We start from the raw sequence: 15560 nt of genomic DNA, 5'->3' as shown, positions 1-15560 counted from the left end.
CTACAAAATTTGTTCAAATCATGACCCCAGGGGTCACTTGATTTTATATAGGAAAATATTAAAAAATCTTCTTCTCAAAAACCAGAAGCCCTAGAGCTTAGGTATTTGACATGTAGCATTGCCTAGTAGACCTCTACTAAAGTTGTTCAAATCATAACCCGGGGGTCAAAATTGACCCCGCCCTAGGGGTCACTTGATTTTACATAGGAAAATCTTAAAAAAAATTCTAAAAATAAACCAGAAGGCCTAGATCTTAGATATTTGACTTGTAGCATTGCCTAGTAGACTTCTACAAAATTTGTCAAATCATGACCCCCGGGGTCAAATTGACCCCGCCCCATGGGGTTACTTGATTGTACATAGAAAAATCTTCAAAATTTTCTAAAAATAAACCAGAAAGCCTAGAGCTTAGATATTTGACGTGTAGCATTGCCTAGTGGACCTCTACAAAAAAAATTCAAATCTTGACCCCCAGGGTCAAATTGACCCAGCCCCAGGGGTTACTTGATTGTACATAGAGAAATCTTCATAAATTTGCAAAGATATTTGTTCAAGCAAGCAACTTAACTCAGGTGAGCGATATAGGGCCATCATGGCCCTCTTGTATTACATCACTCCCTATATAAATTGATAACTTACTAGTGACTGAGAGACTGACAGACATAGATTTGGGTATGACAAATCATTACTGTAATGCGGTATTCTACACCATACATGTTGGATAGTGCACCATAACAGAGAGCTACAAAAATATATCAATAGATACACTGACACAAATGCCTGTGTAATCATTTCATATTAAGAAGTCTCATAGAATATTTGGTTGGTCCGAGTCATTTTATCGTTTACGGTTATTTTGCATCCCCGAATGTAGTTTAGTAAAAAGGATAAGCCAAAAAACAAAATATAAAGAAGGAGGAAAATGTTAACTCAATTGATATGCTAACGTTTTCTGTTTCGGTCCATGGACGGTTCGCTTTCAACCAGGCATATAATGAGGACATCCCTATTCTGTGACCAGGAGGTCAATTTATGGCCAATCTGCGGCGCATTCATGATAAGGGTTAATTGGTTTTTATACCACCTATCGTTTTATACAGTTTAACCAGACAACACTTAATTGTCCTATATCTTTTAGGTGACAGTATTCAAGACTTACTTATTTTTAGTACGTTACCGAAACATAATTAGTTTGTACTGTAAAATATTAAATCTCTATTTTATTCCTTGTGACACGGCTGAAAAAAACACACTAAAAGGTTTAACCTGCCAGGTTCAATATTTTTGCCAATCAAAGCGATCGAATGAAAAAGTATTGTAATTGTGTTTCGTTTAAATTAATTGCGTTGTTCTTTAATAATACTTGTTTGTGTTTTTTTGTGGCGATGAGTTATTAATTTCATATAATTTAGTTAAATATCAGCTCCAGTGAATTGTTATTTACATGTATTGTTAAAGAAAGACGACAACTCAAGTTTGCAACGCGTTTCGTATTAAGATACTTCTTCATGCTAACATACAATGTATCAATGTATACAAATATACGTATGACATCATGACATTAGTTAACATGACATCATAACGCCAAAGTAAGACGTTACGTTTTGCGCACTATTTGAATTATATAAATAGTCCAGAAAATAGCAACAGAACATATTGTTTTAAGAACAATATTAATGTAAATAAGTACCATATATAATTTTATGTATTTTTACCAAAAAAAAAAAACAACTAGAAAACTTAAAAACAAATCAATAATTAAATAGTGTGCACAAAAGTATGTCTACAACAGCAAGTCAGGATCAATAAGATTCATTAAAAAATACTACCGATAAGGACTGCCATTAAAAGCAAACAATATAAAAGTACCAGTAATAACTGAAATGCTAGTAACATATGCATTAAACAGCTCAAATAATTATTTGGAGTAAATAATACAATGTCAAATGAGTTACTGCATGTTATACATAGTCTTTGAATTGAGGCCCTGTCGATACACAGTACCTAATTTGAGCATCCAAAACGTTTCCTTCAGCAGCCTGTTCATTTTATTATTAACACAATCAATAGGCATAAAACTAAAATCAGAAAAAACTATGGCCAGCACTATTGAAATGAATAGCTACATTAGTTGAAAAATCTGGATCAACATAAATGTATTTTTTTATTATTATTTATTGTTTTCCCTTCATGTACATCATACAGACAATAATAATAACGTTACATAATACATATGCAATTTTACCAACTAGTTTTATATATCGAATATATGACTGCTTCTATTTTTTTTTATAACATGATGCTCATATACTATCATTTGTTTAATGTACAGCAGGAAATCTCTTGAAATCTCACATCAATCTCACACCCACCCTCTAACATACACATTCTTATACAAAACATCCTCCCACGCAATCATACACACACTCACACATATCCTTATATACATATGTGATATCAGCAGATATAGTGTTGTATATCTACGTTTTGTATCCAACTGCCATATTCCAATCTAAAAGTATGTTTTTTTTATATTATGTAGTTATTTAAGAGGGAATCCATTCCATTTATGGTAATATTCATTTATTTTGTCATGTTGTAGCGCGATTAACTTTTCCGTTTCCAATCTTGTCTTCAAGTAATTTAAGAAATGTTCTAAAATTGGCATAGTTTTATTTATTTTATTTTTATAAATAAAATATTTTGCTGTTAAAATGATACCATTTTAGCTTGACTTTGCAGAACTGGTTCCGTAATTAAAAAAGCCACTATCTCATATGTTATTATTGATTTGTTATTATTATCCAGTAACTTTTTAACCCAACAGGCCTTTAATGCTCTATTAAACTTGGAAAGATCTATCATTTTTATACCTCCATTTAAATAGTTTTTCTTTATTGTTTCCCTTTTAATTTTATCCGGTTTCTTATCCCATATGAATTCAAACATGTTTTTTTCTAATTGGTTTATTGTTTGTTTTGGTGGGCTTTGTAAAACAGATAAATAGTAAATCAATTTTGGTAGAGCAAATCTTTTTATAACTGTGACTTTTCCCAGAAGCGTCAGTTTCCTATGCTGCCACTGTTTGAGGCAATTCTTAAAGGATTCAATTTTTGTTTCTAAATTTTTAGATTGTGACTTTTGTATATCTGTGTAAAAGGTAATTCCAAGAGATTGCGCAGAATCTGATGTCCATCTAAATTTTTTATTTGTACAGTATCTAAAACTTGTATTACGTATTGAACCAGCTTTTAATACTTGACACTTTTTTTCATTTAGTTTTAGACCGGAAATATTTCTAAAATTGTCTAATAAACTTATTAACGTTTCAAAAGACTTTCTTGATCCATCAGTTATAAAAGCGGCATCGTCAGCAAATAATACATTTTTAAATTCAATATCATTGATATGTATGCCTTTTACATCATTGTTTTTAGAATACAATTTGATAATAACTCTATACAAATAATAAACAAGTAAGGGGAAAGGGGACATCCTTGTCGTACACCTCTTTCGACTTCAAAAAATTCTGACATATGACCGTTATTTATAGTGCAACTTTTTGCTTCTTTGTAAAACAGTTTTATCCATTTTGTTATGTAATTACCAAAATTGAAGAATTCAATTGTTTGAAACATAAAATTATGATTAAGGCTGTCAAAGGCCTTCTCGAAATCAGAGAAAAATAAAAACTGCTTCCTGTTCTGAATTTTCCATTTGTTCAAGAACTTCAAAAATAACACGAATGTTGTCTCCTATGTGTCGCCCTTTCATAAAGCCTGATTGACAATTGTTTATAATCGATGGTAAAACATTCTTAATTCTATTAGCTATTACTTTAGCCATTATTTTATAATCCGTATTCAACAGGCTAATGGGTCGCCAGTTTTCAATATATGTTGTATCCTTATTTGGTTTCGGTAAAAGCGTTATTATACTTTGTGTTTGCAGCTCTGTTAAAGAGTTAGTTTCAAAGGAGAACTTAACGGATTTTATATAGTGTTGTTTTAAATCATTCCAAAATATTTTGTAAAACTCTGTTGTTAACCCATCAGATCCTGGACTTTTATTGTTTTTCATGCTTTTCAAGGCAATACTGAATTCATGTTCTGTTAATTCTTCACTTATTGTTTTATTTTCTATTTCACTTAGAGTGTTTATTTGTGGATCCATAAAATTGAATTGTGATGTTTTTTGCTCTTCTTTTTTGTATAGATTTTGATAAAAACGTTTTTGGTCTTTCAAAATTTGTTTTTGATCAGTTATAATAGTTCCATTTACATGTATCTGTTTCATAGATTTTTTCTCATAGTTTTGTTTTTCTATGTTTGAGAAGAACTTACTATTTTTGTCATTATATTCAACTTGCTGAGCTTTTGACCTCATAATTATTCCTTGTATCTTTTTCTCATTTAATTCATTTAATTCTGTTGTATACTTATCATATTCCTCTGTTAGTTTTCCAATATTGTTTTTGTCATGTGAAATTTGTTTTTCTATGTCTTTTATTTTCAACTGTAATTCTTTTTCCTTTTTTCCTCTTCCTTTTTTACTTTTGTAGCGTATTTTATAGTTACATTCCTAACGTTTCCCTTGATAACTTCCCAAAGAGTATTTGGATTTGCCTGTTCGTTTAATCTAGCTGTTTCCTTGATTATGTCCTTTATTTCTTTTTGAAAGTCATCTTTTAATAAGAGACTGTTATTCAGTTTAAAATATCCTTTTCCTTTCGGCTGATTTTTGAGTCGGCTAAAGGCTGAAAGCCTTTTGACGAGTCCTTGCTGTTCAGCGATTCTCTAAATGGACCGAATAACACGTGAAGGGATGTAGTTCCATTAGATTTCTCAAACTTCAAACAGTTCACTGCATGAATGAAGTTAAGTTGTGTCAATTCCCTTTGCTATGACCAATATACGATGTAATCTGTCATATTTATGACTTGTAATTGTGCAATACTCGAATGTAACTCATTAAGCATAAATGTGCATTTTAAGAATTGCGCAGGCTTACAAAGCTTGGGTAACATCCAGCGAAAGACAAAAAAATAGTTCCACAGGGCTCCAGATAAGATGCGTATTAGCGTAAATTACGTATAGAAATAATGCAAATACGCATGTCTAATAATTTCTAAGCGTATAAAAACGTATATAAAATTACAGAAACGCACACAATGCTTTTTTAAAAACAAAATCTGAATCGTCTGGATGCGTTAGGTAACATAGCCGATCAGCCTTAATTCTCCCACATTGAACGTAAACACGCATCGTATGATTTCTATAAACTTTGCGTGGGTTGAATTTTGCAGTCAGTAAACGGATAAATTATCGGAAGAAGAAGCTCTTACTGGTTTGTTTAGTTACTACTGATATTAAAAATGATTTTAATTCTTATTTTTCGAGAAATAAACAAATCGGCGAAACATTAAATTGTATTTTCTTGTAGTTTTTGAAATCGAAAGTAGATCGTCTATGTTTGGCTGCTTTCACGAAACGAAACAACTTTTTTATGAAAAGATTTAAATAAGAGGTAATTTAACCGTAAACTTCAATGTCGGATACTGCCAATTGCTGCTAAATGTCTTCGTATCATCACAATTTGTAAAATTTAATGTTGAAACTGGAGAAAAGTGTAATCGTATCCGGATATAATATTTTGGGTAAATATCGAGCTGTGTTATGAAATTTTAAGAAAAAAACTAAAAACAAACTGAAACTGGTAGACTATACTGTCAGTACATCAATCATTAGCCGACTCAGGCCCTTCAGGCCTTTGATTTATATTCAGTGTTAAACCTACTCTTGAATGATCTGACTTATATCCGACATCTATTTCGCATGAGTTTGTATTATTGACAAGATTTTGAGATATCAGAAAATAGTCTAATCTACAAAAAATAGGCGGTTTATCGCTAGAGTGCCAAGTATATTGTGATTTTTTAGGATTTTTTATTCTCCAGATGTCGCAAATACCAAATTTTTCCATTACATCTTTTAATAATTTTCTGCATTTTTTGAGTATTTGAATTTCCGTTCTTTTTATCTAATTCTGGATCTAAAACTGTATTTACATCGCCTCCCAATATAACATTTTTGCCTTCATGCTCTGTAAGAAATTCTTCTAATTTACTAAAAATTGAAATGTCATCATTATTCGGTCCATATATGTTTACTATCAGAAAAGATTTCTCTTCAATGTCTAGTTCAATCGCTATTAAATGACCCCTGATTATTTCTGTAAATCTAATGTTTTCAAATGCAAAATAATTGTTTAACAAAATGCATGTACCTGCACTGTTACTTTTTTCCCCACTAAAATATGACCCCTTTCCCCAGTCTGATTGCCAAGTACTACTTTTATCGTTATTTAAGTGAGTTTCTTGCAAAAGATACATATCACACATTTGCTGTTTTAGCCAATGGAATAACTCTTTACGTTTCGACTTGTTTCCTATCCCTCTGACATTGAGACTACACAACGTAATACTCATTTACATAAAACAAAGTCTCTATTCAAAAATACGACAGATGGATACAAAACGCAAAGAAATGGTGAACACATTAACTTATTCGTTTTTGTTCATTTGTTTATAAATGTTGATGTCAAACCTATGGCTATTCATACGGCGAGAAGCTTGGTGGCTAGTTTCACCAATATACTGTACATCACATTTTCTACATGTTATTGAATATGTGACATTGCTATTAGTACAGTCTATATTATGTTTCAATTTGTAAGTAGTACAATGTTGTGACCACTAAAACTGTCTCTTTCACAAATTGTTGAACAATGTGTACATCTAGGTCTGTTACATTTACTAGACCTAAAATGTGGCCCTTGACCATGTAGTAAGACTTTATTGAGAGTTTTTATGGATACATTTATCAGGCATGTTAATATTTAAACGGGTAGGTAATTTTGCCGTCACATTCTGTGCTTATATTGCGACCGATCCAATAAGGGTGTAAACAAAAATCTTTATACAGCTTGAGCAAATTGGTAAAAAGTGTATTTGCAGTATGTAACATACATATCCTACATTTTCAAGCACCGGCCACTAATTAGCCTGAATTAATTGCCTTCTTCGAACTATATTTCTTCAGCTATCCATATCCTGTCTCGAATATGTTTATATTGCGGATCTATGAGGGGAAGTAATTAAATGGTTTACAACACATATTGTTTGTATCATACTTGCATAGACCCATAAAGTCAAAATTACTAGTTATATATAATAACATGTTCGATTTAGATTAAAGTTCACGTCCATAGTGAAAGTTTGTGTTATTTTACTTAAAGTACATAGAAACACTATTATGTATTTCCAGATACCCAGTTAAACAGGGTACCAAAACAATAGTAAAAGCTATGAAAAACTTCTTTCATGAAGTCCAAGAGAGCCGTATATCAGATATATATCTGTGTGATGTAAAATGTAACACAGTCGATAGCTTCACAGACGCCTTAAAAACGGAATTTGACAACATACATATTGAAGATGAGTCTGAAGAGAAAGATAATGAACCATATGTAGACCTATCCCCGCAATCCAGATCGGACTATTGTAAGTAGTTATGTCTCCCGCCACACAGTGGTGTGGGAGACATATTGATTTACCCCTGTTTGTGTGTCTGTCTGTCACAAAGCTTGTCCGCACTCTAAGTCGAACATTTCTCATCCGATCTTCACCAAAATTGAACAAAATGTGTTTGCCAATAAGTCCTCGGCCAAGTTCGATAACTAGCCAAATCGGCTCAGGCTCTTCGGAATTATGGCCCTTGACCGTAATTAACGAACCATTCATCCTAATCACATAGACTCATAAAAATGCTGAACCATTCATCCTAAAACTTACTCCGAAAGTGTACATTTTTATGCCCCCGAAGGGAGGCATATAGTTTTTGAACCGTCTGTCCGTCTGTCGGTCTGTCGGTCTGTCAGTCTGTCGGTCTGTCAGTCTGTCAGTCTGTCCGCAATTTTCGTGTCCGGTCCATATCTTTGTCATCGATGGATGGATTTTCAAATAACTTGGCATGAATGTGTACCACAGTAAGACGACGTGTCGCACGCAAGACCCGGGTCCGTAGCTCAAAGGTCAAGGACACACTTAGACATTAAAGGATAGTGCATTGATGGGCGTGTCCGGTCATTTTTCATGATAGTGCATTCGTGTCCGGTCCATATCTTTGTCATCCATGGATGGATTTTCAAATAACTTGGCATGAATGTGTACCACAGTAAGACGACGTGTCGCGCGCAAGAGCCAGGTCCGTAGCTCAAAGGTCAAGAGACGTTAAAAGTCATATTTCATGATAGTGCATTGATGGGCGTGTCCGGTCCATATCTTTGTCATTCATGCATGGATTTTAAAATTATTGGGCATGAATGTGTACCACAGTAAGACGATGTGTCGCGCGCAAGACCCAGGTCCGTAGGTCAAAGTTCCTAAACTCTAACATCGGCCATAACTATTCATTGAAAGTGCAATCGGGGGCATGTGTCATCCTATGGAGACAGCTCTTGTTACTATTTAGATGATTAAGCAGTTGTGGGAGACATGCGCTTTTCTCAAAAACAGCTCTAGTTTGATTTGATTTTGTGTATACTTTTATTCTTGATTTCGGTTATGTTACAAGAATCAATAACAGAGACAAAGAGAAAGCAATGTAATCATGTCATATTTGTAAATTTGTTATACTATGTTGAAAACCGATCATTTTCTTTTGCGGCTGCACGTATGGGTCCGCAAATACCTATTCTAATTTTAGACGGTGTTTATCCGAAATATTACAGCCTTCGTCGTCGAGTGGTTGATGTCCACTTGGTCCTCTCCAGTGTAGTTCCGAAACATGATATATGCACAAGTTCTGCAGGGGAAATATTGCGCGATTTGATCGTTGTGTGAAGAAATATGAAATATGTGCGAGTTCTACAGCGGAAATATTGCACGACTTTAGGAGCGCAATATTATTTCAGTAAAAAGCAAATTCAGATCTCTCGATGCAAAGTTAAAACATTAAATTATATTGTTTCATTACATACGTATCTACCCATATAAAAATTTCATAAATATTTCGAATTTGTCGAATAGCCTGAATTGACAATACTGATGTAAAGAAAAAAAAACAATTTGTCGAATAGCCTGAATTGACAATACTGATGTAAAGAAAAAAAACAATAATAGCGCGTCGGCACACATTAAAATGATATGGCGCTACGAGTCACTTGCATCTCCCGTCTATGGGTTTTAACCTCATCAGGAATTCAGATGTTTATAAAAGATGGGGCCTCCGTGGCCGAGTGGTTAAGGTCGCTGACTTCCAATCACTTGCCCTGCACCGAGCCTCACACAGAGCGTGAATTCTTCATTGTAAGAAAGCCATCTAGTTGGCTTGCGGAAGGTCGATGGTTCTACCCAGGCGCCCACTTGTGATGAAATAATGGAAGGAGGGGCACCTTGGGTCTTCCTCCACCATCAATGCTGGAAAGTCGCCATTTGACCTATAATTGTGTTGGTGCGACGTTAAACCCAACCAAAAAAACGTTTATAAAAGAATGCCACCCAGCTAGCCTACAGAAAGTTAATGATTTAGCCTACGTGTTTGAAGAGCTACCTTGGGGATTTTTTTACAGTAGTTGAAATCTGTTTTACACAAGTGGATACCTAGGATCAGTTTTCTAGCCAAATATTGCCTTACTTTCAGAAACATTGTAAATTTAATAGGAAAGTGTGCATGTATTTTATAACGTCATTATGTGCGCGAGTAGCTTGTCTTCTCCCGTTGGGAAGGCAAGAACAGATTTAAAATTTATGTTGGCGTATAAAGCTTGAAATAGTAGTGAAGTAAAATTTCTTTTAGACCTTTCTTCCGAATGATATGGTCAGATGGATGATATATGACGTTCGTTTCTTCCAATCTTAGATTCACGCCAACAAATGGCAGAAATGGGTAGTGATGATGTGCATAATGATGAGTATTACACAAGTTCAGGTGAGTTGAAACAGCCTCCCTAAGGTGCAGTTAAAGGTACATGTATGTTACTTCATCAGAAGACGAGGTGCTCAAGGGTTTTTATGTGATCATTCAGCGTCCGGCGTCAGTCGTGAATTGGCGTCGTCCGTTTGCATTTTCTCAAAACCACAACTGTTCGTGAAATTCAATGAAATATCTTGGCATGGATGGTCTTTTGGTGGTTTTCTTCCAAAGTAGTTTAAACCATTCTGTATGGCTGCAAATAGGTGATGCCTTAGCTGCTTAAAGCAGATAAATATCCAAGGAACATCTCACCGCTGTTTCGATTTTGAAATAGTTTCAAAGAAATAAATCATCCTTAACGATGAATTTCCATATTATTTGAGATTCGCCATTACCGCTAGAAGGCGTTATTTTTCGTTGAATATACAATATGGACGCTTTTTTTTATCCAACTCTGCTGTGTCGTCTCTGGTACATAACTGGATCACCGAGACCACTATATCGGAGGTCAAGTTATGGTCTAATGTCAATAGGAGTTTTTACGGTCCGGTTCATTCATCAAGAGATTTTAACATTACTTTGCCCAAAAGTTCCCTATAGAGAACATATGTTTTGCCAACCGTAGCTTAAAGGTCAAGGTCACTCTGAGGTCAAAGGTTAACATGGTTTAACACGATCTTTTCTGTTTCTGGTCCATAACTCTGTCATCCGTCAAGGGATTATAATATTATTCGGTATAAATGTTTCCTTGTTAAACACAAGACATAGTTAGCTAACTTCAAGGTCAAGTTCATACATCTTGTCCAAAACCACAAGACATAGAGCCCCCATATTTGGCATGTAACATTATCTAATAGTCCTCTATAAATATTGTCCAAACCATGCCCCCAAGTTGAAAAGAGGCCCCGCCACGAAGTCTCAAGTTTAACATAGACTTCTGTAGGAACAAAAAACTTCAAAATTAGTTTTGTCTAAAACAAAACCTAGGCCTTTGATATTTGCTTTGTAGCATTGCTTTGTGGTCCTCTACCAAGATTGTTCAAATTTTTACCCTGGGGTGAAAAGATGCCCCGCCTCGGAGGTCACAAATTTTACATAGACTTATACATGTATAGGAAAAAACTTTAAAAATCCTCTTGCCTGAAACTGCAAGGCATATGCTTTTAATATTTCGCATAGCCTAGTGGTCCTCTACTAAATTTATTAAAATTATACCCATGGAGTCAAAAGAGGCCCTGCCCTGGGGGTCCAAAGTTTTACATAGACGTATACAGGAAAAACCTTTAAAAATCTTCTTGTCTGAAAGTTTAAGGCCTAGGCCTTTGATATTTGGTATGTAGCATTGCCTAGTGTTTCTCCCATATGCCCCTAGGGGTGAAAAGTGGCCCTGCCCCGGGTTACATGAGTTATATAGGAAAAATAATAGAAACATCTGATCATATTTCCTAGATTTGTTAATTATAATTACCTGACGACCCCAAGTAATAAGGTGTAACTTGACTGTGACCTTGACATACTGAACTACCGTTTTGTTTTTAAGATGCAGCCTTGAAATTTGGATGAAATATACAGTTTTGCACACCAATCTTAAAACTGACTTTCAGTTACCACGAATGTGACCTGCTGACATACTTTCTTAATATTTTAGCATCAGTTTGACATTTGAAACAAGTTCTCACTATTAGAAAAAGATTTCAAAGCTTACTTATATTTGACTTTCTTAAATGATCTCTTTCACTTGTCTATGTAGCTCATATATCTCGGGTAAGCGATTCAGGGTCATCATGACCTTCTTGTTTTAGAATTACTACAATTCAATATGATTAAGTATTTCATTGCATTCTCCCTATTTTCCCAACAGTTTAAAAATAAATCGTTATTATAGATAGCTTTATATTAACAGATGTTATAATCAGCTACTAACAGCTGTAGATTTTCAAGATAATTATGCAAATTTTAAATATAAATATTTTTGTTATAAGATATTGTATATACATGTATAGCGCACAATGTATATACATCATTGACAGATCATTATGTTATACTGTAGCTGAGATAATTAGTCGCCTTCTTCCAGTAGGGGATTTGGTATTGTACGGCAATTTTCCACTCGCATGTTAGCATAGTGTATAGACGACAACATGCATTCTGAATATATATATTACAACAGTTTGGAATGGATTCAAACGACATTTCATACAATGTCATATGAAAATCATGTGTTGATGTGCGTGATATTATGTTATCTGCGTTGGTCATACGTTTGGGCACCAGTACCCCCAGTTTATTGAGCAAATGTCTTCCATTAATAATGTTCAATTCTGTTACGAACGTACAAGGAGGAATGAATGATTGTCAAAATGCTATAGAGCTCAAACATTGAATTAACAGGTCATGTATCATAGTAGAAAAATTACGTATAGAAAGATTTCATAACAATAATTTTAGATGCAGATAAATTTGTGAACAGCGGCCGCCGTAAAGTGGAAGAAAAAGAGTTAGATGTTGCTCTCTGTAATCCTCCAGTACCAGCAACATCCTACAAGAACAAGTTTCTCATTAAAGGATTAAAGCCAACTACAACACAGGATTGTTTGTTCAACTTCATAGAGGCAAAAACAGGATCTATACCACAAACCATGGACCATCATGCAGAACAAGATGGTGTTGTTATGGTTACCTTTACTGAAAGTCCAGGTCTGAGTTTCATTTTACTTTGAGCAAAAGACTTAATGTTATACTATTAATTGCTCTATATTAAATACAACGATGAAGTAAGAATGGCCTGAAGTTTAGTTACAGGAAGCCTAATAACGGAAAGATGTATCATGTCAAAGTTAAAAGATACAAAGCCATTTTGACTGACTGTCGTTATAGACATTTTTATTATAACATATTTTCAGGTGATATAATACTTTGATAATAACTTATTCGCCAAAATATAATTGCCGTGCACACAGTCTGTTATCTCCAAGGGCAAGGTTGAGTGATGTCAAACGGGTCCTAAAACGTTGCACGTTCATGTCTGAATTATAACTTTGTTACCCTTGATCCGAATTTATTTATTACAAAGTATGTGAAGGTTGGATTTTTTTGCAAATGTTTCATGTATACAGTTGATTATAGTTTAACTGAGAAAGATTTGATATTTAATCTGAGAAACTTTACTGTTTGTTTTGCTGTTTTGGTGACGTTGTATTTGTGTCTGTTCCATATTACGTCTATTGAAATTATGACAATTTAGTATATCTTTCTGATGACACTGTTTCTAGTGTAGTGTTGAAAAGAGTGTAATTAATGTCTTTTTGTTACATTGGTGATTTGACATTTCGATGCAAGATTTCGTATTCTAAATTCATTCCCATCTGTAGTCTAAGTCGTGATGACATTAACTTAACTGGACACCCGTTATCATTATTTAGAAGTCACATCTTATCTGCTTGATATACATGGTGCAATTCAAATTCTGTCCTATACTGAGCGAAATATCGGCTGATTAAAAGCTTGACGTATTCATTTTGAAACTTTTGTCGTTTCCCAAAAGGTACTAGTAACTGACATGTTACATGCAAAAAGATATTTTTCATTAAAGTTGCTTTCCTTATTTTTCTAAAGTTAAGACAAGTAAATGTTTTAAAAACAATATAAATGAAACATTATGACGAGAGATATTTTTTGGACGATATATGCAGACAAATCGCCAGAGATAACGTTTCTTTCAACATTACTTTGTCGCAAAGTTTAATGTTCTCTATAGGCTTCTTTTCTAAATGAAACAATTAATCACGGTTTATAGCTTAACATGATATTAATTAATACACGAATAAATAACAAACTTGTACATTTAAAAAACGAAACGAATAGGTTATTTTCATCCAGATTTTTCTAAGTTGAAAACCTAGTAATTAGATTGGCACTGTCGTTGGGCAGATGGATGGATGGATGGATGGGTGTCGTCAAGTTTTGGTTTCCGTTCAAAAACCTTTAGTTTGGGTTGAGGTATTGAAAAGAAACTTTGTATATAAGTAGGTTATAGTAAGTCAAAGGCTTTATTGCGGATTCAACGTCGCATCAGCACAATTATAGGTCATATGGCGACTTTCATCTTTGATGGTGGAGGAAGAACCCAGACGCCCCTCCGTGCATTATTTAATCACGGGCGGGCACGTGAGTAGAACCAACGACCGTCCGTAAGCCAGCTGGATGCCTTCCTCACATGAAGAATTCAACGCTCCGAGTGAGACTCGAACCAACATCGATGAGGGGCAAGTGATTTGATGTCAGCGACAGTAACTACCCGGCCACGGAGGCCTTTAAGACCAAGGTTTTAATTGAATTTAGGTTCCACTGATTCAAGATCAAGGTCTGTTACTAAAAATACAGACAATCCCTCTCAGTAACTTAAGTTTAGATTGATGAAATGAAACTAAACTGGGCAAATAAGTAGCTTTTAAAATAATATATTGGATATGGGTCAACGGGGTTAAGTTCATGTCAGTATAGCTGATTTTATTTGCATATTTAGAAAATTTCACCGTAGCGCAGTGGTCTGGAGCGTTTAGCAAAAGCTTCATTTTGTGCTGAGTATCAGATGTGTTGCGGTTCAAATCCCACTTGGCGCATAACTTTTTTGATGATGAAAAGGTCATTTTAAAGCAATAGTGTCAAGGTCACAGTTACCAAAATATTTTGCTGTAATCGTCATCAAAATGTAATGTCCATTACATGACTTTAGTTTGGGATGTGTAATTGAAATGAAACTTGGCCTGTAGGACGCTTATAGTAAAACTTAGGTTGCGATCATATTTGAGGTTATTCTCTATAACTTTTGTTTGGAATAATGCGTTGAAATTAAATTTGGTGAATTGGTAGCTTATAGAAAAACCAAGGTTGGGATTGCATATTGGTTCAGTGGGGTCCAATTCAAGGGCAGCATAACTTATTTAATGTGCATACCTTGAACATTCCACTGTGGCGCAGTGGCCCAAAGCGTTGGGCTGATGTACCTTTTGTAATGTATGGGTAGTGGTTTAGATCCCAGTCCGGGCCTAACTTTTTCTTTCTTTTTTTTTGGTAATAAGAAAGAGCCATTTAGATGCCATATAGTCAAGGTTAAGGTCACAGTTACTAAAAATAAATTGCTTTTGCTGGAATCATCAAAAAGGTAGTTACCGGATTTTAACTTTAAATTCGATTGACATACTTTCGTCAAACTCTGTGTACAGTAGGCTAATTTTGAAGAACTAGCTTTTTATTGTATTTGAGGTCACTATTTCTAAAAATTGAAAAAACACATTCTACTCAATAGCTCTAATTGCATTGAAATTTGTATTATGGTAGCTTAATAGAAAAGAAATATTTGGATAGGAAAGCTAATACATACAAATTTTTGTTACGGACAAATGAATTGCTTACCATCTGGCAGACATCTGCTATATCATCTTGTTTAAAGAGCTTCAAACATGTATATTTTAAACTAAACTTTTTAATCTACAACTGAATTTTTACTTTAAAGAAATTATATTGTTTATTTTGTGGTAGTTAGAAAAATGGTTGTTAAAGTAAAATGCCTCAACGTCCAGATCT

At 34.3% G+C, this 15560-nt stretch overlaps 1 protein-coding gene across 3 annotated transcripts in view; it reads left to right on the top strand.

Annotated features, from left to right (window-relative positions):
- Positions 1-15560, top strand: part of LOC123547549 (protein mono-ADP-ribosyltransferase PARP14-like) — a 163860-nt gene that overhangs the window by 46610 nt on the left and 101690 nt on the right. For all 3 annotated transcript variants that reach the window (XR_008372493.1, XM_053551801.1, XM_053551800.1), the window contains 3 exons: positions 7326-7561; positions 9921-9989; positions 12423-12671. Coding sequence is in view for 2 of the 3 variants with exons in the window: in XM_053551801.1 (XP_053407776.1) it covers positions 7326-7561; positions 9921-9989; positions 12423-12671 (554 nt within the window). In the remaining variant the exon portion in view is untranslated. The remainder of the gene's footprint in view (positions 1-7325; positions 7562-9920; positions 9990-12422; positions 12672-15560) is intronic.

Source organism: Mercenaria mercenaria, chromosome 9, assembly GCF_021730395.1.
Source record: "Mercenaria mercenaria strain notata chromosome 9, MADL_Memer_1, whole genome shotgun sequence".
Taxonomy (NCBI): Eukaryota; Metazoa; Mollusca; class Bivalvia; order Venerida; family Veneridae; genus Mercenaria; species Mercenaria mercenaria.
Note: the sequence above shows the minus strand (reverse complement) of the source record. Positions and strands in the feature narration are given on the sequence as shown.